General features: G+C 40.6%; 1 protein-coding gene across 2 annotated transcripts in view; it reads left to right on the top strand.

The window, feature by feature from the left end:
• Thsd7b (thrombospondin type 1 domain containing 7B) overlaps positions 1-22694 on the top strand; it is an 831070-nt gene extending 808376 nt beyond the window's left edge. Inside the window, exons 22-28 of one of the 2 annotated variants that reach the window (XM_052736826.1) lie at positions 3014-3173; positions 4543-4716; positions 4819-4914; positions 7127-7209; positions 9389-9581; positions 14385-14472; positions 21512-22694. In XM_052736826.1, the coding sequence (XP_052592786.1) occupies positions 3014-3173; positions 4543-4716; positions 4819-4914; positions 7127-7209; positions 9389-9581; positions 14385-14472; positions 21512-21593 (876 nt within the window). In that variant the 3' untranslated portion in view covers positions 21594-22694. The remainder of the gene's footprint in view (positions 1-3013; positions 3174-4542; positions 4717-4818; positions 4915-7126; positions 7210-9388; positions 9582-14384; positions 14473-21511) is intronic. The other variant, XM_052736827.1, reaches the window with a different exon arrangement.
• Positions 22695-23426: the final 732 nt, after the last annotated feature.

The following is a 23426-nucleotide window of genomic DNA, read 5'->3' on the forward strand; positions in this document are numbered from 1 at the left end:
TTCAGTTTGTTCTTGTTATTTTCCATTTTAGGCAGTGAATTTTTATTAGAACATTTGTTTTAATTGTTATACTGTAGATTGATTTTAAACTTCTTCTTCCCAGAGATGCATTTAGGCCTAAAATTATGGTACTTTTCATGACTAAATGATAGTCCTGGAGTGATCCACCCTCTGCTGTGGTGTGCCTGGGCTCTTCATGACTCTTACGTTGAAGACTGGCCACTAATATAAGAGAAAAATGACATCAGCAGGAGGGGTTTGGAAGGTTCCACCCTCATGATGAAAGGCCCAAGGCACCTGCCTTTTGCCCCCAGGACATGTGGAAGTCCCATCTAAAGGAGCCACCTACTGATACTTTAATATTGAAAATCTCAGACTCTCTTGAGGAGTGCGTATCCATCACTTATAAATTACTCAGTATAAGGTATTTTATTATAGTAGCACGAACAAACTGAGAAACTATCCTAAATAAACCAACTATAATTTCTATTAATTTTCTTCTAAGAAAGTGTGTGGTGTCTGTAGCACAAATCTTAAAGGGTTTTATTAATAAAAAAAAAACCACAGGAACCAGATATTGAGGTGAATACTGAAAGATCAGAGAAACAGAACCAGCCACAGCTAACCTCACCTCGCCAATTCCTCAGCTGATCTTGTTTCCTCAAACTGGAAGCCTCTGTGTCCTCATCTGAATGGATCTCAGCTGAACTGCTGCTAAAAGCCTAAAAGCTTAACAAACTTAGTTCCTGGTCCTCACACCTTATATACCATTCTGCTTCCTGCCATCACTTCCTGGGATTAAAGGCATGTGTCACCATGGGTGTCCCCATTTGCGTACTGCCTCAGGATCCTTATGTTTTAAGCTTCTACAATCTGGGTTCACCCAAACTGAATGTTTCATTTATTTGCCAGTTGATCTCCTTGCACTTTTTTTTGGTCTTATCTTGCATGACAGATACATTCCAAGATCTCTAGAGAATGCACGAAATCAGATAATTTTGAACCTAATATTTAGCATAATTTTCTTATATAGCAATAGCTGTAATAAAGTTTATTTCTAAGTTGGACACACTGACATAATAGTAGCCTGTAATGAATTAGAACAAGTACTACAATATACACTCAAAAGATCCTGTGCAGGATAAGATAGGGTGGAAACATGCCATCATGTGCTTCAGAACGGCATGCAGTTAAACACCTAAGTTGTTTGTTTCTAGAATTTCCCATTTGATGATTTTCAGATCACAGTTAGCTATAGCTGACTTGAAACCTCACTACTGAATTTCTTAGTCTTGACTTGCCTTGTGTAGAGAGCTCCCAAGCTGGTAGTCTGTGCCATCTTACTTCTCTACCAGCCACCCACGAGCTCCCTTGATGCCCAGAAGCTTGTACCATTGTACTTGGCTAGCACCAGCTGACTTGTGAGTAGACAGAACACCTACTCTATGCCCACGGTCAATATCTTAACTGCTTTAACTGACACTTTTGTCCTTTTGCACTCCTGATTCTGTAAGAACTTCAGGATTTCCAAGATCCAGACAGTATCTGTCCTCTGTAGACAGGAAGGACCAAGAAAGAGATGAAACTCAAGTTTCTAGTGTAGAGTTACCAGACTATCATCTAATGAGGAGATAGTCTCTATCTAGCTATCTAATCTATCTATCCATCTATCTATCTATCTATCTATCTATCTATCTATCTATCTATCTATCTATCCACCCACCTATCTACTCACCAACCCACCCACCAACCCACCCACCCATCCACCCACCCATCCATCCACCCACCCACCCACCCACCCGTCCGTCCGTCTGTCCATCCATCCATCCATCCATCCATCCATCCATCCATCCATCTATCTATCTATCTCTACAGATGGACACAGAGTAGCCACAACAGCAAAGGGGAATAGAAAACTAGCTCTCTACTAGCTTTTGGACTTAGTTGACACAAATTCAACCTGGTTATGTAGGAAAATCGACACCAGAATGAATGCCGATCAGTGAGAATAGGATCAAAAGAGTTTCTGGCGTTATAAATGCCTCCCCCCACCCCTGCCCTCTGTCCTTTATGGGTGGTACCGAGGCACGGGATGGCACATCTAGAAGATATTATGAGCAACCAAGACATACTTGCCGTTGTTTGTGGCACTGGGTCCAGTGTGTAATTCACTGCCCAGCTTTCCCTCCTTTCTCTTCGGTTCTGTCTGATCCTCCTCACTGGCATCCTGGCTCAGCACCTCCTTAACATCAAAGCTTTGCCTCCAGCTCTGCTTCCTAGGTATACAAGAGGAAATGTAGCTGTCAGCTGAAGTCATCCAAATTTCCAAAGGACTTCTTTTTGAAATACAAACACCTAACTAAAATCCTGGTGAAGAGACCCATCTCATGAGTAATTTCCATCAGCAGACAGTTGAGCTCAATGCCCACCAAGCCTTTCATTTCTACCTTTCTGTGTCTGTGGGGCACTGTATGAATTCCCCTCGGTGTCCAGCTTCTTGGGTGACACTAGCATGAGACATCCTCAAAGTATATTACTCAGTACAGTAGGCAAACCAGGAAAACCACTTCAAACAGCAATGGAGAATAATCAGTTTTATTTGCATCCCAACCTGATCCTTGTGAGAAAGGATCAACTTCTGCAAAGGGAAAACATTGGAAAAATAAAAGAAATTCATACTCCAGGACTGTGCATGTTCTCTGGGAGGTGATTATAGATCAGACTATTTTCTTACGTACATGGAGACAAATTATTCAAGTTTTCTCATTTTGTCAATTCTTCCCAAGTCCCAGAATGAATGATCTTATTCTGAAGGCATAAATTCTAAAGCACTCGCCTGTGTTTCTATGTCACTTTTCCTATCAACCCCGGAAGTTCAATGATGCTTTATTGTCAACCGTTGAGAAGGAATTCCAAAGAGAAGAAAGCTGCTGTGTGTCATTGGGGTTTCCTTGGGGACCGAACCTCTGAGATTCTATCTAGCTAATTTCGAGAGCATCCTTTCTTCTCTCAGGGTGGAGATTGTGGGGAAGGCGTGCAGGTGCGCAGCTTTTCCTGCGTAGTCCACAACGGCTCAATATCCCACACAGCTGTCCGCGTGGAGGATGCCCTGTGTGGAGAAGTCCCCTTCCAAGAAGGAACCCTGAAGCAGCTGTGCTCTGTGCCTTGCCCAGGTGTGTAGTTCCCCTAATTAGCAGCAGCCCCCCAACGATGATCTTGTTTTGTTTTTATTTACACTGTTTTTTTTTCCTTTTCTATCATGTCAATATTGAATTATTTATGGGATTTAATGCATTTGAATTGTGGGGTATGTTAACATTTTAAAAGACAGAGAGTAAGAAAAAAAAGAAAAAAAAAACAGTACTACTTTTGGAAACAAAACCTAAGCTAGGATCTCATTTCCTGGGCCTCACTGACCAGTGGATTTGGCTCTAGAAAACAGGCAGATCGAGCAATGTCTCCATATTACCCAACATTCAGAATGCTGACTGGATCTTGGGACTGAGGATCCTGAGAGACAGTAGCATGGCGGGAGGGAGGCAAGAAGCTTGTCAGCTCACCATAAACAGTCAGGTTCTGTGGAGATGGGAAGGTCATCACTAGAAACATAAAATGATTATTTTACTTTAATACTAACTATGCAATTTAGCTTGCACTGAATATTTTAAGGTTTTGCAATATTTCCTTACAATACAGTATGTGTATGTATATACATATGTGCATTTGCATGTTATATATGCACATACATATTTAAGTATACATCATTCATATGTCAATGTTTATATTTAAGTTATGTGCCATATGTCTACTCCATATGTTTACATTTACAAATAAATATGTCTATGCATAATGCACTTAAGTAAATATTCTTTAGGCAAAAATATCTTATTTCAATGACCTACTTTTATTTTTCTTTTTTTTTTTTGGATTTTTCGAGACAGGGTTTCTCTGTGTAGCTTTGCGCCTTTCCTAGAACTCACTTGGTAGTCCAGGCTGGCCTTGAACTCATAGAGATCCTCCTGGCTCTGCCTCCCGAGTGCTGGGATTAAAGGCGTGCGCCACCACCGCCCGGCCCTACTTTTATTTTTCATGGTTTCTATGCACATCCATTTTGCAGTGGTATACTGATCCTGGGAAACTAAGTCATTGTGTTCTTTACATCTCCCTTTTAAAGTTTTTTCTATTTTTCTTTTATTGGAAATAGTTTTTATACAATACATTCTAATGGCATTTCCCCTCCCCCAACTCCTCCCAGATCCTTCCCACTTCCCCCCTAAACAGCCATGTTATACTCTAGTTGTAATGACCAACTTGAAGCAGAGTTATGGCAATCTAATTTTTGCTCTCTTTTGCTAAACTAGATTAAGCTATAAATTATTTCACCAAAAATAGCACTTTCAGACTGAAAATCTGCCAAAATCTGGACTTGCACATGCCCCTTTACTTCCACCCCATGACCCCTTGCATGCCCCATCTCTGTCACTGATGTCTGGTTCCTGTTTTCACAATATTTCTTCCACTCTGTACTATGTGACTACCCAGGAGACTGCCACATAACCCCATGGTCCGAGTGGAGCAAGTGTGAGTTAACCTGCATCGATGGGAGAAGCCTGGAGACCATGGGCCGCCAATCCAGGTCAAGAACATTCATAATCCAGTCTTTTGAGAATCAAGACAGCTGCCCCCAGCAGGTTCTAGAAACACGACCTTGCACGGGTAAGGAGGTCACTTTTTCAGCGCTTCCGCTCGGATGCATTGAGGCTTATTCTGTGGGTAAGAGAGATGTAATAGAATTACTGTTTTCATACTACCTTGCAGGTGGCAAATGCTATCACTACGCATGGAAAGTGAGCCTTTGGAACAATAATGAACGGACTGTGTGGTGCCAGCGTTCCGATGGCCTTAATGTCACAGGTATCCCTTTCTAGGACTCACATGGAGCCTTCAGAAAGGTCTCACAGTGTGCTTCTGTTGAGGAATTTGCTTACAAATTGAAGCAAGGTTGAAGAGCAGGTGACTTGATGGCCTTCCTGGAAGGTTTTCATTAAGCCTCACCCCCATTTTTGGAATCAACAATTCTATGTGAAGACTCATAAAGCATATAAGACAAACAGATTGATGGAAACACAACAAAGTAGTCCTAAATGTACGGTCTCAGATGAATCTGAGGGAGACGCATGCTAGTTTAAAACGGCAGTCTCTTAAGTGTTGAAGCATGTGCCATCAGTGAGGACACTCGGAGGAGCCCACTCAGCATCAGTTCTCCCCCACAGGTCCACCCGTCTCTTCTCTGAGGCTCAAATTAGCCGAGTTGATAAACATACCATTTTCAAATTGAAATGTTTGGGCATTAATGATGCAAAGAAAAAAATGTAGATGTTATGGATGCTCATGTTTACCCACTGCAGGCTGATTTTGAATGTTTTCCTGGTTAGGGCAATTACTTAAAACCTAAAAATAGTCTGAAGGAAAGATTCCTTACTCTTAAAAGAGGGTACAATTTGATTGTACAAATGGTTTTCTCAATAATTTTAAAGATTTTTTGATGTCTACTTGTCAAAGCAAATTAAATCGGCATTGATTTTACTTTAGTTCTGCAGCTGACAAACAGCTTATGCAAGGCTGGGAGAAGTCTGCGGCAGCAGGAGAATCACAGTCCCTTCTTTAGCCTGTTTACATGCCTTTACATTACTGGTATCAACCCCTAGTACAATCATACAATAATTTATTTTGAGTCACTTTTTCATTTCGTATGCTGATAAAAACTAAGTCCTCTATAAGCAGGCCTAGCCAGGAACCAAAAAGCGGCCTCCTGCTCGACCATGGGCCAAAAGCTTACACAGTGGTGAGGGCTGTGCTGGCATAGTGGACCTTCTCAGTGCCAGGCATGAGGCCATCAGACAAGTGAGCTTGGGCCATTGGCACCACCGGATAAATACAACTAGAGCCTGGCTTCATTCTTAATTAAGCTTAAGAGCCATGTCCTGTAATGGGTGTGAGTTGGAGAATCCACCCTGGAGACCACAAATTTGAAGACTGAATGCCCTGTCCCCAGACATGAGGGTGAAATGGACAGGTGCTGTATGGTCATCGTCACCGATATCCACGTGACCAGTTTCAACTCCAGGCGCTGCTTCCGGATGGCAGTAGGTTCTGGGTTTTGTTTTTAACTTTGGCGTCTGTTTTGTCTTTTTTTTTCTTTTTCTTCTGAACAATAGTAACAGTGGCAGCTCCATTCCCAGGAAATGCCTAAGCCAGGCTCTCCCTCTCTAGCCTCGAGCCTGAAGCCTTTTTTTGCTAGCTGCCACACCATGAAGTGTAATTGGTTGACAATTATTGCACCGCAAAGACCAGAGCCTATAAATTCGACTGACATCATATGAATACAGTTTAAACACTGCCCTTACATGCCTCAACTTCTCAATCGACTTATCTCAAAACGTATTTCGTGTCTATTCCCACTTTGAATCAAGGAAAGGCAAAACCAGTGCAGTACACGGGTGGGTTTTAGACACACCTCCCTCCTTCCTTTAACTCAGACATTTACATAGTCGTGCATCAGCAACTGTATACCTCCAAGTGTTGTGTGGAGCATTGGACTGGCCACTCTAGACTTCATGCCTTGCTTCTGTACACGTGCCGAGGGGGAAGTCCATATGCGACTGTGTATGTTCGTTAGGCCTGGTTCTTATCAAATCCTCTCCACGGCGCTGAGCAATGGGACCCACGGAGCAACAGTGACGTTCTCTTACTTGGCTTTTGGAATCAGCCTAGTTAGCGCCTAGCTGGGTCAGCCCGGACCTGGAGGAATAGGCACATGGAATGAGTCTCTAAGCAGCTGTGTTTGCTGCTCTTGAACTGAACTAGAGATCTCATCAGTTCTTTTACCGATCCGGGTGCTCACAGGCTTTGCCCTCAGTTATAGACACATGATAGACTCTTGATGCCAACGAACATGGAAAAACTCTATAAACGTCTCATTTTAAACACATCCTAGAGTGATTAATAAGCTAGGCGTGTAGCATATGGCTGACATATACATTTAAGCCATGAAGGGGGAATAGCAAACTTTTAAATATGATTATCAGAGACAAATCTGCAAGTAACAGTGATATTTCCTTTGTAGGCGGTTGTTCCCCTCAGGCACGCCCTGCTGCCATTCGGCAATGTATTCCAGCTTGTAGAAAACCGTTCTCCTACTGCACACAGGTGAGTCACATGCTGGGCTCCCCTACAGGCATTATACTTTCAGCATCACAGGCAGTGAGGTGTGCGCATCTGCTACAGCCCGGCAGCAATTTTGCGTGCCTACATCGCCATCTAGAGGCAGTTCGAGGGAGAACAACAATCGCCAAGACTGCATTTACCAAATCTGCCCTTCAGCTGTCTAATTTATGCTCCATCTACCAATAACTGTTTTAGTTGATGTACACATTCTATTTTTAACCTTTCATGCAACTGAGCTTCTTTGAAATATGTACATGCTGTTTATATTCGATAAAAATTATCTGGTAAAATTTGTTACCCTGCAATGTTCAGAGAGTGAGTAAAATTTTAGTTTGCTAAAAGTAGATTAAACATATGACCATGGCTGAAAAAACATATGCGTGTGTGTGTGTGTGTGTGTGTGTGTGTGTGTGTGTGTGTGTGTGTGTGTGTGTGTGTGTGTGTGTGTGTGTGTGTATGTGTGTGTGTGTGTGTGTGTGTGTGTGTGTGTGTGTGTGTGTGCATGAAGATATTTGTTTGGGTTTTTATGCAGGATTTTTGTTCTGTCCCCCATCCCTTCCACATACTTCTGCTTGGGAACTGATGTAAAATATGCACTACATTGTAATTAGTGGGTCTTACTGGTTGTAATGCATATGTAGTATTTTAAAGCTGTGTTGCATATCTTAAAGAGGCAGGTTTCTTCCTTCAGTGGGTGTATCCTGAAAAGCAATGCAATGAAAGTAATTTAGTCAATCAATCATATTTTATGACTCGTCTACTTCAAGATAGGCTAATTCTTTACCACAGAAAAGACATGGGTAGGTTTGAAAAAAAATAGAAACAAAAAAAAGAAGAAATAAATTCATTTAGGTTGACAATGTTTGCAAAATATAAGTTGCCTTTACCCACCTTTATTCATGTGAATAAAGCATAAATAACTCTTCCTTAAACCCTTGGCACATACAATTAACTAGATACAGCTCTTCTCTCAGACTAACAATAGAGCTTCATCTTGTAAAGATGTCTTCAATGACATCACCATGTGACAGTGTCCATCAGCTGAAAATCCATGGCATTATTATAGCTTTGTCCTGCACTGAACTGTGGGCAGTCACAGTGCTTGGTTCTCTGGCTGCCATCCGTCCTTCTGTAGCGCATCAAGGTGCTTTATTCAATTTCAGGAGCTATTGCTCCTTAAAATCAAATTTAGTCAAGAACTGATGATCCCAGCAAGACTGGCTATTTGATGAGGATTGGCCTAAGTAGCTATAAGAGGCGGGGATCTGTTCAGAAAATGCCAGAAGGTGAATTATATGTAAGGAGCCATAATGGCAGAGTCATAGAGACTGATAATCACACCCTTTTCTTTTCTCTGGTATTCTGGTGTCTGTCTGTTGGACTAAGAGAAATTATTTTCTGATTCACTTCCCAAGACAGATAGGAACCCTTGTCTATCATTATTCATCATAGTCAGCTTGTCAAAGACACTCATTACACATGAAAGTGACCGGAAACCGCAGAAGCAAATATAAAGAACGCATTGTCATAATGTCAAGTAGGGATGTGTTATAGTGTGACACTCGAGTCACTGCAATGAAGAGTAATTGAGAGGGGCTATGTTTTCCTTAAGTATGATTCCAGTCAAGTATCTTTCCTCCACCTGGACTTCCCTCCTAGGAGCAGAAAGGCAGTCACGACTAGTTAAGCACCAGCAGTACAAGATGATAAAGAGATCTAGCAATGGGAAGATGACAGCACTCAGGCATCACCTAAATCAAATAAAATACGTGCACAAACCTGGGGCTTTCCTTTGCAGTAAGAAGGGAAAAACTGGAACCGACAGGTAGGCATCTGAAACCGGTGAGGGGTAGTTGAAGATGAAAATTTGATGAAATGCCATAAACATCTCTAAAAGAGAAGAAGCGGCATACTAAAACACTCTACAAATTATAAGCACATTAGAAAAACCTGGCAAGTTACTTAGTGCTGACATTGGGACCCAGAAAGATGAATGACATATTTGATCTCTATCCCATTGGTAAATCAGTTGCTGAAACGCCCACATTTCCAGTACATATCAAAGGCTACTATTAAGTGATTTTTACTAGTGTTTGAATAATTCTTTTTTATTCATTGGCACAACTCCTATGTAACCACAAACGTGTTTTCTGTGCTGTAGGGCGGCGTCTGTGGCTGTGAGAAGGGGTACACAGAGATAATGAGATCAAGTGGATTCCTGGATTACTGCATGAAGGTACCTGGCTCAGAGGACAAAAAAGCTGATGTGAAAAACCTTCCTGGGAAAAACAGACCTGTGAATTCCAAAATACATGATATTTTTAAAGGATGGCCTCTTCAACCTCTTGACCCAGGTGTGTTTCTGCTGAGAATAAGGGATGTAATTTTTTTCCAGTGAGCTCATACTGTGGTTATCTCTCACTGTGGAAAGAATGGAGGGAGGGAGGGAGGAAAGGAAGGAAGGAAGGAAGGAAGGAAGGAAGGAAGGAAGGAGAAAAGAAGGATGAAGCATGTGGTTTAGCTCAAGGTTTCTCAGATTTGAGTGTTTCGTGATGTGTACTCCCATGTAAGAATAAAGTGTTCTCATGGATGCTTATTAGCCTGGCAATCATAGTCTAAGAGGGAGTGACTTAAGGAACAAAGTAGTATCTTGGGAAAATGTCTTTTAATTGTAAATTGTTGCTGCTTCTGTAACTGGATTTGTGCATTTAAATGAAATTAAAGGGGGAATTGGAATTGAATCACAAGAACTTACAGGAAATACCCACAGACCTGTTGTGGGTTTTGAGCTACTGGGGAGATGATAAGGAGACCCAATTTCCAAGACAAGGAAGCCTTTCAGGCCTTGTGCCTTAAACCACCTGCTTTCAAACAAGTGTGACCTTGTAACTCCTCTGTTCCTGTTCCTTTACCTATAAAATCAGTATAGAGAAACCCACTTTGCAGATTGTCATAGGGAGGGCCACATATTCAGCCTCTAGGGCTCTGAGCTTAGTGTTTATTATGGACAGGAGAGAAAGCGTGTTGCATGCCACCTGCGGGGCTGCTGTGTGGCTCTGCTGGCATGAATCACCTCATTTCACACTTGCAACCTAAGGGGATGCTATCCACTTTGTTAGAGAAATTAAGAAAACCAAAATTAGCAGCACTAGGTAATTTCACCAGGGTCATACCAGAAAGTGACAAGAGTGAGTTTAAAGATGCAAGTAACTAAGACAGTCATGTGCCACTCTGTGAAGTGTGCGAGCATCTCTGTGCTTCTCACACTAACTTCTTTTCCAAAATGAAATCCTTCAAACTACCAGGCAAAGCCACATAAGTGACAGGTAATGGGAAGGGAAAGACAGACACACCTTGGACAGATGGACCCTGGAAACTTCCCTTCTGGACTGAAGCCTTGGTTCATACCTAAAACTCCCTGCTGGCACATTTAAATGAAGCAGAAAACAGCCCAGGTACAAAGGATGTTCAACCCAATCAGGGAAACAGGCTCATGCTCTGACTTCTCAGAAGAAGCATGACTTCTCACTCAACCTTTGACTCCTTATATGCCAAAGGTACTTTAAAACTCTCAGTTTTAAGAGCAAAGTGAGAGCAGATTTACATGGGAGGAAATGATATGCCATGTAGACTTTTCATCCATGACACAAGCAACTTCAGGCGAATAATTAGAATAAAGTCACAATGAGGGTAGACAGGCATATATGTTTTATAGATAAATTTAAAAAATAAGTGTGCAGATACACAGGTATGCAGGTGTATAAACACATGCAAAAATGTATATGCATGCACACATATAAGGCTATACAGATAAATACAAAATATGTGTGCATATATACACATATGTGTGGCTCTACATATGTAGACAGATCAGCATTTTTGCATGCATTCATGTGTGCTGTGCCTGCATGTGTATGTACGAGTTTTCATGTGGTGGAGCACATGTGCTCGTGTGAATGCACATGTATTTGTGTGTCCATGTGTCTGGAGGCCCAAGGTTGTCGTCAGGTGTTTTCTTCCATGGCTCTCCACCTTAAATACTGAGACAGTGGCTCTCAGTGAAACCTGGAGCTTGCCAAGTCAGCCAGTCAATCTACCTAGCTTGCTCTGAGGCTCTCCCATCTCTGACTCTCACACGCTGGGATTGCAGTCAGGCCATCATGCCTCCCTGGCTTTTATGTGAGTGCTGGGGGTCAGAACTCCAGTCATCACACTCATATGGTGAGTGCTGTAACCACAGAACAATCTCCCCAAAATGACGTTTTAGCCTGGTCAGTTTATAATAACTTTTAGGTTCTAAAATTATTATTATATTGTGTATTATATAATATGTAGTATATTATTGTAATATATTATATGTTTTATATATTAGGTGAGGGCATAATCTGAGACAGCCCCTCAGGGGACACTGAGGCTGTCATAATATATTAGCTGCCATACATTTTGATCTGAAATTTCTCTCTAAAGACTCCAACCTGCACATACATACACACGAGAATGCAAATGATTCCCAGTGCATGACTGCTTCTTTTAACAAAGGAGTAGAGGCAACTGAGGTGCCTGTAAGTGGAATGTTATAAAAACACAAACATCAACAGTGTGATGTGTCTCATAGACACATTGAGATGAGATAAACCTGCTTCTGTGAACTAGGACCATCCGCAACCTATACAGGCTAGTGAACAACATAGAGTTAACAAGTGAACAACATGCACACGTGTGTGTGTGTGTGTGTGTGTGTGTGTGTGTGTGTGTGTGTGTGTGTGTGCACATCAAGACTGAAAAGATCCGCAGACATCAAGATCAGAGATAGCTCCCACGAGAGGAAGTGGAGGCTGACAGAAAGATATTTCCATCCTGCATCTCTTTAAGTAGTTTGAACTTTAAGTCTACTCATTATACTGTTACAAATGTGTATTTATTTATTAAGCTGATTATTAAATTCTCCCTAAAATAGCATTCTGGCCCACTACATTCATCTAGAATAAGGATAAAAGCATTGGGCCATCTCAAGGCCTGAGCTCTGAGGCTCTATGGTTGAAGACATGTCAGGAACAGTCTTGCTCAGACTGTCAATGTAAAAACTCAAAGTGGAGAATTCCATCATCAGTGTTTCAGGACAACCATTTTCAACTTTTTAAAAGATTTTTATGACCAGAGAAAGATATAATTTCATTGAACCTCATTCTCAAATGAGTCTCTGGATGAGGCATGAAAAATGTATATAGTGAATTACAGCATAATTTAATGTAATTGTGATGTTACTCTAACCAAACCTTTTTACCATAGATTCAGGTGGTATCCCATACACAGTTTAGCATGAGATGATGCTATGTGTACTGTGGACTCAGTGTGGTGAATATGAATCCCTGAATATTTCTTTCATGAAGAAATGTCATTCCTTTGGGATGCTAACAACTGCCCTTGTCAGCCCAATTACAAATCTAGTTAGGACAAAAAATGAAAATCCTAGTCCACCTAAAGCATATTTTACATAGAAAAAAGTCACACAAAGACCATAATATTTACTTGACTAATAAGTTTCATTTAACTGTGGTAGGTAGAAAATCTAAAATGATATTTTCTTATATTTATATATATATATATATATATACATGGCTATAAATTTAGAGTATTATATATAACATATAAATTTATATAATATATTTTCTTTTATACATATCTATTAAATTATTTATATCTGTATGAATATACAAATAAATATAAAATCTCACACAGAATCCACCTGGTGTTGCTCATGCAGACATAGTTATAGGGCCATCCACTATAGTGTGATCAACTTACTAGGGTCTCCCTTCCCCAGCAGCCCTTAACTGTTAAGAGCACCTCAGTGGGGGTGAGGCTCTGTGCCCCTCCCTGTCCTCAGTGGAATGTTGACTCTCTTGCTCTTGTTCAGCTTTTGTGCAGCCAGCCACAGCTGCTACGCATTCATAGAGTTAGTAAGAGGAAAGGTCCTGTCCTATCCAGAAGACAATGTTTCACCAAAGTCCTTTCTGAGTTACAGCTTCTGGTCTTCCTGTCCACTCTTCCATGGTGTTGCCTGGACTTTGAGGGAAGGTGTCTAATACAGAAAACCTATTTGAGAATTTTTCTTCACCTGATTGCATTCAGAAAAAAAGAGCTACGGAAATGTGTATCCTAATTCTCCTTGCATGCGTGTTAAAAGAATGAGCTGGGAAGTGTGGTTATCTTTTTAGTTGTAGTTTTTGTTGTTCTTCATGTTGGGAGAATGGTGATATTTTTATACGGCATGTGTAAAAACATGAGAATCTTCAAACAAGTTCAAAAATCCTCCAGTAGGACTGATGAATTAAGGATTGTCAATACCTCATGTTGGGGGTGGGAACTTGGGTTTATATTTTAGTTTCTGATCTATTGTTTTCTTATTTCCTTCTTTGCTGCCATTATTCTTTTCTATTTAACAGCAGTCACCAAATTGTAGCTTACAACTATGGACACTTGTGAATTTAGGTGAAAAAGAAATTATTTGGCCAAAAATATATTTACTGCAATGCAGTTACACCCTTATAGTTTTTGCTTGGTTGTTTTTTTTTTTCTTTTTGAGACAAAGGTAGCCTCAAATTTGTGGTAATCCCCTTGAGTGCTGGGATCATAGGCCTGACCCACCACATTTGGCTAACAACCTAGCTATCAACCAATTAATGGCTGATTTGCTAAAAGTTAGAGTGATATAAACTGTTCATGTCTAGAAAGTCCACACCAACTGGTATAATGTTGTATAATTTATATGTTGTTTTTAGATTTGGTAGTATAATTATACATTTTGCCTTTCTCCTTCCAAACCCTCACATATACCCCACCTTGCTCTTTTTCAAACTTGGGGCCTGTATTTCCTATTGATTGTTGTTACCCTTATCTCTAGTAAGTAATCCATATTCCTGGGATGGTCAGGAGAGAAAACGGTCAACGCCTGATTCCACAGGGCAGTTCACAGATCATGCCATGACTAATCTCTCCCATGAGTAATCAGCGAGCATAGGCACCCACTTCAGATCTAGAATTAATCATCAGCTCTGGGTTGTCAAACATTATGTTACTTTGTACATGTGCTTTCTCTCCTAAATGTTGAAGACTTCTGTGTGCTAAGATTGTTGTGTTATTTCTGTTTTAAACAGATGGCCGAGTAAAAATTTGGGTTTATGGCGTTTCAGGTGGCAGTTTTCTTATCATGATTTTCCTAGTATTTACTTCCTATCTTGTTTGGTAAGTGCCAAGGAATGAAAATTATCCCTGTTTTTGTGTGTGGCATGTTAAAAGGATTTAACCATATTTTTAAAATATTGATAAAAATGACAGGAATCTCAGTACCATAAAAAGGAGATTAACAGGTGAATACAGGACCTTTACCAGTATTGTTACCACTTGATACCACATTTCTATTTGGTTTTGGGTTAATATTAGAAGCTGTAAAAGACAAGCCATGTCTTAGCATTTTTGCACTTAGCATTTGGTTTGGATTATGGGTTTATCATCGTGCAGATGAGGTGTCTCCTACACAATGATGCTGAGTTCCACACCCAAAAATCCAAAGTTAGCTATTTTGGGGTGTGGTCAGAACTTTTGCACATACATAAATTCTCTAGGTAATTTTGATCTGTTGCTAATCTGTGAACACTACTTTAGATAATTCTAGTTATTACATTATTCTTAATTATTATTAGTTCTTAATTGGGCCTGTTTTGAAAAGTTAGGGTAAATTAACCAGTTGGTTCCTCCTTGCTAATGCATTTTGAATAACAAAGATAATATTAACCATCTACATCTAATTAGCTGTCAATTCCAGGGACCCTGCTTTGTAAGTGAGTAGTCCTACTGCCCACTCTCTTGAAATTCTAATTAGTTTATTATATGGAATATATTTTACTTCATGAGCAGTTCTTGAGACTACACGCACATAAATAAATTTGAATATTTTAAAGTATGTGAAGCATATTCTGTTAGCTACCAAAGCAATATTTTCAAGGATTTTTTTTATGAGCTCAAAGTGTTATTTGGCTTTTTTTCTCCCAACTGAGATATTTATATTCCTCATTTGTCTCATAAAATATTTGAGAATTTTGCTCAAGTTTTAATCCTGACTCAAATCTGTATATTTATCTCCAGATTTGGTTTCCAAGGCTGCATAGACTTTTAAATTTTTGCTTTTGCTCAGTTAAAATGGGTGAAGAAAATCAGATGACTTTATCCCTCTTGCCCACCTGTAGTGATCAAAATTGAATTCCTAGAAATGAGATTTCTATCCAGCTAGTATTTCCAGAGTTTCCTAGTAAAAAATGTGCTGTCTCCAGCAGTCATCCACCCTGTAATCAAATGACTGGACCAGCTTAAGTGTCTCAGTTGATAGGTTAGGCTAGCACTGTGGACATCCCGTCATAATGAACAAATGTGAGCTTGAATGTTTCCCAGGCATCTCAGAGCCTTCTGAGGTACAGAACCAACCGAAAGGGCTAAAAGGGGGAATGTTCTAAAAGTCACAGTAGATAACATGAAGGTTCACAGGACAATGCTCTTCAAGTCACAGACAGTAAGGTTCCAGATCATTGGACCACCTGATGGCAATATAACAACAAGTGACTTCCTTGATAGTAACAGCCTCATTCCCAATCGAGATTCTGTTGTTTCCCCCTGCACTCTTATACCCAAGTAATTTAAAACTAGTGCATAGTTTTTTAATATTCCTACATGTAAAATATTCATGTAGAGCCACAAAATTTTCTTCATTATTTTTCTCCCTTCCCCACAACTTACTGATTTAAACTCTCATCCACTCTCCCAGCAGCACATATTTAATAAGACTTTATGTATAACTCCAAGTTCTGAGATTCTAGATTCTGGCAGTAAGATTTTTTTACCAATACCCCCTCCCTCATGATGCTCTCTTCCTCTCCCTTCCTTCCTCCCTTTCTCCCTCCCTCCTCCTGTCCCTCCTAGGCTAATCTAAACTCAATTTTATCTTCAGACTCAGCCTCCCAAACACTGGGACTAGAGGTGCAAAACCATAATTGCTGAGAAGATCTGATTACAAAATACCAGTAGAATTCCTCCCCGATATTTACAGTGACCAACTTATATGGCATAAAAGACCCACATTTGGATGTACACACCATTTCTCCTTCATCCTGTGGCCACATTAGTCTTCCTAAAATATATCTCCGGTGATCACCACCTCTCTTCCTTACACCATTAGTAATGTCTCATTTTACTGATGAAGTCAGGGTTATGTCTCATTGTCTAGCTGAATGCCTAACCCAACCAACCCTCAATTTCATCTCCTGCTAGTCCATGGACCCTGGAGAGGCTCACTTGTGCTGCGTGGATCCAAATCATTTATCTTTTATTGTCTCACAGAGGAAAGTATCTTTCAAAATGACCAACTTATAAGTTTTTTCTATTTAGATGAAATAAAAAAATCACTCAAGTATTTCATTAATAAGCTTAGTCATATACCGAGTCCCAAAGCCTATGCTGCATATTAATATTTAGCTCTAAGTACTGATGTCTCTCGTTCCATGGTAGGAATGGTTTTATGCAGCATTCATTCACATGGACTCTCACATCAGCCACTGGGCAATCCCATCAGTCCCTCCATTTGCAATCAGGTGTATTCTTTCCTCTTTCCCATATCCATTTCCACACACATTGTTGAGACATATCTCATCTGTGAATCTGTGCTGCTGTTTCAGATGCTTCATCCCAATAGCCGACTCTGTCTATTCACATTTCTCGGGCCGTTGTGTATGTCCTGTGTGTTTATTCACAGTCTCCACGGAACAAAACCTTTCCGTATAGCAAAGGTATTTCTCACGGTTTAATCCTCATGACCCCTTTAACACAAAGGAAGTTTTCACAGCCAGTTATTGGCATGCCACCCACGCTTCCAGTAAAACTCAGATTCCAACCTATGTCCTTCTCAAAGAGCCAGGAACAGCTTGTCGGTGTCTCCTCCCCTGCGGCACTGACTTCCTGCCAACAGTGTAGCTGTTTGCTTAGGTATTTTTCAACTCTTTATAGAACCCCAAAGACTTTAGAGGGAAGACTTTGTTGACTATGTTTTTTGGATTCTTTTACACCACAGATTGGATCATTATTTATTGAAGATCTGAATAAGTGAATAAATAAATAATTTGATTAATATAAAGATTTTTTTTAAGATTTTAGGGTTTGTGGATGAGTAAAAGTCAAATGTTTGTATCTTAGGTGCAGAAATACTGTACAGAAACTGTTTTTGTTAATCCCTGTGGTTGTCACTCCAGTTTAAAGCGCAGTTAACTGAAATCCTGTTTCTGTGGTCACCTGGCTTGGAGAATCAGCTCTGTATTTGGCTAAGCCCAAAGTGCAGGCTTCTTCTACACGTTCTCCCCTTTGAGTAAGCCTGCAGGGCTTTCACATGCAATGCAATGTTGTTGATTTCCACCTTCAAGATCCTACATTTCTACAGGTAAAGTGATCCACAGCCCTGGAGAGACATGTCCTTCATTACCTCAAAGAGCTGTGTACAGACACTCAAATGCATGTTTCACAGCAGCTCATTCTGTTAAGTGGTTGTAGGAGCATTAAAAGATGATAGTTTGGACATGTTATATTTTCCACCAAAATAAAAGGTTTATGATAGGAGAATTCCTGCAATATACCAGGTTTAGACATATACTTTAAATGAAAGCAATTTATAATAAATCTTGTAAGGACTGTTTTGGAAAAGCAGAAAAACAGTCTCCCTAAGCATTTCCTTTCCACAATGACCTTCTGAGCATCCACTGGTACTGGGGATTTTGAAAGGCTCCCCAGCTCAGGTTTCCCTGGGAATGATTTGCTGAAGCTGCACACTAGATGAGCTTGTGGTTAACCTGGACATAGTGCCTGGAAGACACTCTAGATAACCATGTCCATTCTGGCAACACATTTTGGTAACAGACTCTCCATTCACGATTAAGAGTGCTGCCCTGGATTCCAGAAGCTTGTCTCTCACAGATAGCTCTCCAAACAAATAAAAAAGGTTCCCTGCTTCCATCAAACTATGCAACCTCAGCTAGCTTAGGAGTGTTCCTTGTGGGTGGCATGCCAAGGAACTAAGTTGCACTTAGAAGTGTCAGTGGCTTTCCTGGCAGCCCCCTTTCTTGGCTGAATGCATTCTCACCCTTTGCTAAAATGCAGATGTCCTCAAAAGAGGTCACTTTCCAATTTGTCTTGGATGATCTCTCACAGCCAGGACAGCAGCATGGTCTTGGGCTTTGTGTGGCTCGGCCAGCAGTAGTGGCTGTCCAGAGCACTCTGTCAAGCTCAACAGGAGAATGACGTGCCGGGGGTAGATGCTGGCTGGGTACTGGCAGTGGCGGTGTGGCCTCTGTGCAGGCCTTTGTGGTTACTTACTTCGCTTGACGGAGAAGAGTGATTATGCTTTTGTAACACCAGAGTTTATGGAGGAAAAAAAAAAACAAGAAACATCTGTCTTTAAGAGGACATGTTCCAATCAAGCAGAAGAAAAGGGGGCCCAGAACTCCAAAGACAGGCCTCTTAGCTGATGGTTTTTCACAAGGAGGCCGTGCACACCCTCCCTTTTAACTGGCTTGGAAGTTTTGTTCACCACAGCTGGAGTACAGGGACCTGTTCTCCAGAGTTCCCAGATTACCATGAGGGAAGGATTTCATTTGTTGAAAATATTCAAAGGTTCTCAGATCTTACAAATTCATACTTGAGACCTTTGGACTCACAGTGTCCACAGTGAGTCACAGTGAATGAAGCCCTAATCTCGGTGACTCCATGCCATGCATGGCCCACCAAGGTCTCCAGTCCTCCATTGTCTCAGAGGTGGAAACTGTGCTCATAAATCTACATAGGGAAGCAGACATGAAGACATCTGTGCACATTCTGAGCAGAATTTTCCAGGCCCCGCTCACAGAGCCGAGCCAAGTTTACATGTCTCCCAGGCAATGATTTTATCTCCTCATACAAATCTAGCCATTGCTGTCCCTTGCCTTCACTCCCCAGGTCCCCAGCTCTCATTTTTCCTCACCTAGGAACATATAGCTCATGCAAAATAAAGGCGGACTGCCAGGAACTGTAGGATCTACAATTCCCAACCCTCTATTTATTCCCTGTTCTTTCACACATAGTAGGGACATGGGGACATCTTCACCATTACTTCAGAAGAAATTCTTGATACTCACTAAGGTAGATATACAAGGTGTCACTTCCAGGAGGTCCCAACCTCTCCTCTGTTTTTTTGTTTGTTTGTTTGTTTTTTGTTTTTTGCTGTCTTTTTTTAACTACCTTTAAATGCGTGGGTCAGCATGCCAAGGACCCTGTTTCAAGCCAGGTTTATTATCCATGTTAGAAGCTCCACCCTGCTACAAATAAAGTCTCTAGAATATACCTATGATTCATATGGATAAAGTTAAATTGAATGCTAGTCAAGTAATTATGCAGTACCCCTCTGAGAACTGGAGAGAGCCTGAAAGGCAGGATATCGAAGCTTAGGCTCTCTTCTGAGGAGGATTCTAAATCAAGTTGCTGCTTCCTATCAGATTCTCTACCTGGAAGCTGTTTGCCTGCAGCCTATGCCCAGCACCCAGCAAATCTTCAGTGGGAGCCTGCTGCATGCCCGGTGCTGGGTGAAGGCCCCTGAGAGGATGTATGCTTCCATTCAGTAAAGTTTTAGAGATCGTTTTTATCTTCTTAGCTTAGATGGCTTGCTTCAGACATCAATCGGAAAAATTAATTTTGCTCTTTGATTAGAACTTGGGCATTTCGGATTAGGAAATCCTTCCTCCAACTGGTTCTGCCAAACTCTTCATACTCTAATTAATTCAGGTAACAGGAAATTCACCACTCTGACCATAGGGTGAAAGGAGCTAAACATGAAGGGCCACAGCTGGTAGGGCTCCATTTGTGTGAGATATCCAGGATCGAGAGATGCGATCGAGAGATGTGTGGAGGCAGCAGGTTGATTAGCAGTTGCCAGGGAACACAGGAGGGGAAATGGGGACACTGCTCAGTGATAAAGATGCTCCCACGACAGAGAGTGATGACAGCAGATAACACAGTAGTAAACGCTACCACTGCCTTTTATAAACTACAATGTTTCGTTTTCATTTAAATTCGGTCTGGATATAAAATTCAACTCATTTTTCCAAGCAGAAGAGAATGTTGCTTCTAAGAAGTACCTTGCTCTCAGGTTCTGGGACTTATTGAAAGAATAAATATAAAATGCTTGGCACAGACTTGGCACTCAGTCTGCATTGAATAAAAATAAATAATAGATGCTACTATGTACTACGTGCCATAGCAATCTAAGAGCAGGAGGGAGGGAGGGAGAGAGAGAGAGAGAGAGAGAGAGAGAGAGAGAGAGAGAGAGAGAGAGAGATTGCCAGCCTCTGAAGACATGGCAGAGCCAGGCTCTGTGGAGAAGGGGGTTTGTGTGGAGAAGAGGAGTACATGACAAAAATTTCATGTATAAAAACAAGAATGGAAATACACGGTGGCTACCCATGTGAATTTGGCACATCAGGTTCTTTATGAGCAGGAAAAGCAACCTTCCTCGACATGAAAAAAGTCACTCACCGGCAAAGCGAGGCCCAGGAGAGGATGGTTTTGCAGAGACCTGGTAAACTTGTACTGCTAAATTACAGTGGGTTGATAGCCAAAAACATATCAGTTTTCAAGCCAAAGCAGAAATATGTTTGCTTAAAAACAAGGCCAGAGCAAGACACAGGAGTCTGGCTGCTCCAGCTGCTTAAAATGTTAAACATCTGGGATGCGGAGGTCATAGCAGCTTAGGAATTAGTGAGCAGCAGATGTCTACCTTCCTGTGTGTAAGCAAGAACAAATACAGAAAATGGCTCTTCTCCTAAGCTGCTCAATCCACTAAACCATTTCTTAAGATTTTGAAAAGATGGTGGCTTGTATTTTAAAAGAGCTAAATTGAGGAATACAGGCATACACCAAAACTGCACTTTCTAATCACACTGGCTACATCATCTACTCCTATACTATGGGCCCAGTGAAGCTGGAGTCAGCTTAGATTGGGACAGCATGAGCTATGATGTTCACACAATGATAAAACTTCCCGCCAACTGTATCTCCATTGATAAGAGTCACATGACTTGTTCAAAAGAAAAAACCCATGCTTACTGGTAAATGAGTCATTCGTAATTTTCCCATTTGAACTCCCAGTCTTCAAGATTGTCTTTGGCAGCTGAAGCAAAGCTCTATAACCTTTATCTGAAGACCTCTTTTCCCTTTGCAGCAAGAAGCCAAAACCACATCAAAGCACACCTCGCCATCAGAAGCCACTGACCTTGGCCTACGATGGGGACTTGGACATGTAACTTGAAAAAGGAATCCAAATGTAGACATCAACTGCTGCCTTAAATGCTTTCTCTTTTGTAGCTCTCAGACTTCTCAGTTCTTTGAGGAATCTCACGATGTGATACATTGGGCAGAATACAAATACTGCAAAAGTAATAGTGCCCCAACTTCATTTGGACATGGAGTCAAGGATTACTGGGTATGCCATTTAGATTTCGAGTTGTTTGTGGGTGTGAGTGTTTTACTTTTTTGGTTTTCCCAAGAGGCCTGAAAACCCTTCTCTTCCTGTTTGAAAATGAGAGGAAGAAAACATGAAGGATTTCCCACAGACTTGAGTAAACTTGATCTTCAGCCGCATATTGACAATCCACGGGGAAGTCCAATCAAGGCATTTACTGTAAATGGCGAGTCTGACACTGTATTGTTATGCACTATATTAGTGCAGAGTCCTTATTCCCATACTTCAACATGAGTTTTCTAGAGTTTACATTGGTTCAAAAACTTTCAAATTGGATTGCCTATTTTCATGAACACAGAGAGAATGGGTTACCATTTCCGAAGTTCTCTGAGTTTTTACCTTTAAATATTGTATTTTATTTTGTAGCCAGGGGATGATGGCACTTTGTGGGCTGCATCTTTGAGACAGAAGTGTGTGCATTCCAGCTGGACTAGAGTAAAATGGGTGGTTTCTGGATGAATTGTGTACTGAGTGTTACCAATGAAGTAGGTGATTGTACGGGAGAATGAGGTAGACTATTTGATAACTAAAACTGTATTTTAACAAAAATTTAGCTGTGTAGATAAGCATTAACCACACACAGTTGTAATTCAGTTTAATGTTGACCAAAATATGCTTTTGTAATTTCAATTTTCTTATCTGAATATTTATAAATTATTTTGAATTTAATTATCTGACCTCATTTAATATACATTGAACACCAATCCTGTTTGTAGCAAGTCTTGTTTTTATAAGGTTTCAATAATATCTAAAACAACACATTAAAAAGCTGAGACCATTTTATGAGGTAATTGTTTGTAATCCTGGATGTTGGAAGTAAGAAGGTGCCATTGTGTGCTATGGATTTGTCTTTATAACAAATAAAGTGCTCAAGAGACTGTAATGCTGGCTGGCTTATTTTTATTCACTTCTAAAGGCCTTGTGCTTTGACAAAAACAATTTAATTCTCATTTCCCTGTGTCACCATTTTAAGAACTGACAGATAAAATCACTGATAGAGAAAAAGAAACTCCAGTTTCTCAATATTATCAACTGTGCCACAATATAGGCATCAGTCACAGAGGCAGAGCAGCATGGAAGGAAGATTTATACTCCAGATGATGTCAGACCTACTGACATAACTCTGGAAATATTGATATGTAAATGACCCAAGAGAACTAAGCAAATGGTAAAGACAGAATGGTACCAAAGAGCAAAACAGGGTGTTTTCATTTACATGGTAACATCTGTTAACTGTTTAACAGATAGGCAGGCCTTTGATAATTGCTCTTAACCAATATTGGCATGCTTTTACAGGAACTAGGAAGTGAAAGAGATTATCTTACTACCAACACTCTCAGAGCTGGGCTTTCACTGTTTAATTTCTCTGAAATATCAGCCATGCTCAAAGCAGTTGAAGAGAACCTGACTTGGAGATTAGCCCTGATATGGCTCTTCAGTACCCATGTGACTCTCAACAGGAATATAAATTGTAACCAAAAAATGGGAGATAAAGCATCACTTTCTTTTTAACATGCACATTAATAATAAGTATAGAATCTTGGTATTCAGTAAACATCACAATAAATACTGTGATTAGCACTTTATAGCACATTCAGGATTGGGACCCTTGGGT

This window comes from Peromyscus californicus, unplaced genomic scaffold (genome assembly GCF_007827085.1).
Source record: "Peromyscus californicus insignis strain IS unplaced genomic scaffold, ASM782708v3 Scaffold_14__1_contigs__length_90479793_seg_2, whole genome shotgun sequence".
NCBI lineage: Eukaryota > Metazoa > Chordata > Mammalia > Rodentia > Cricetidae > Peromyscus > Peromyscus californicus.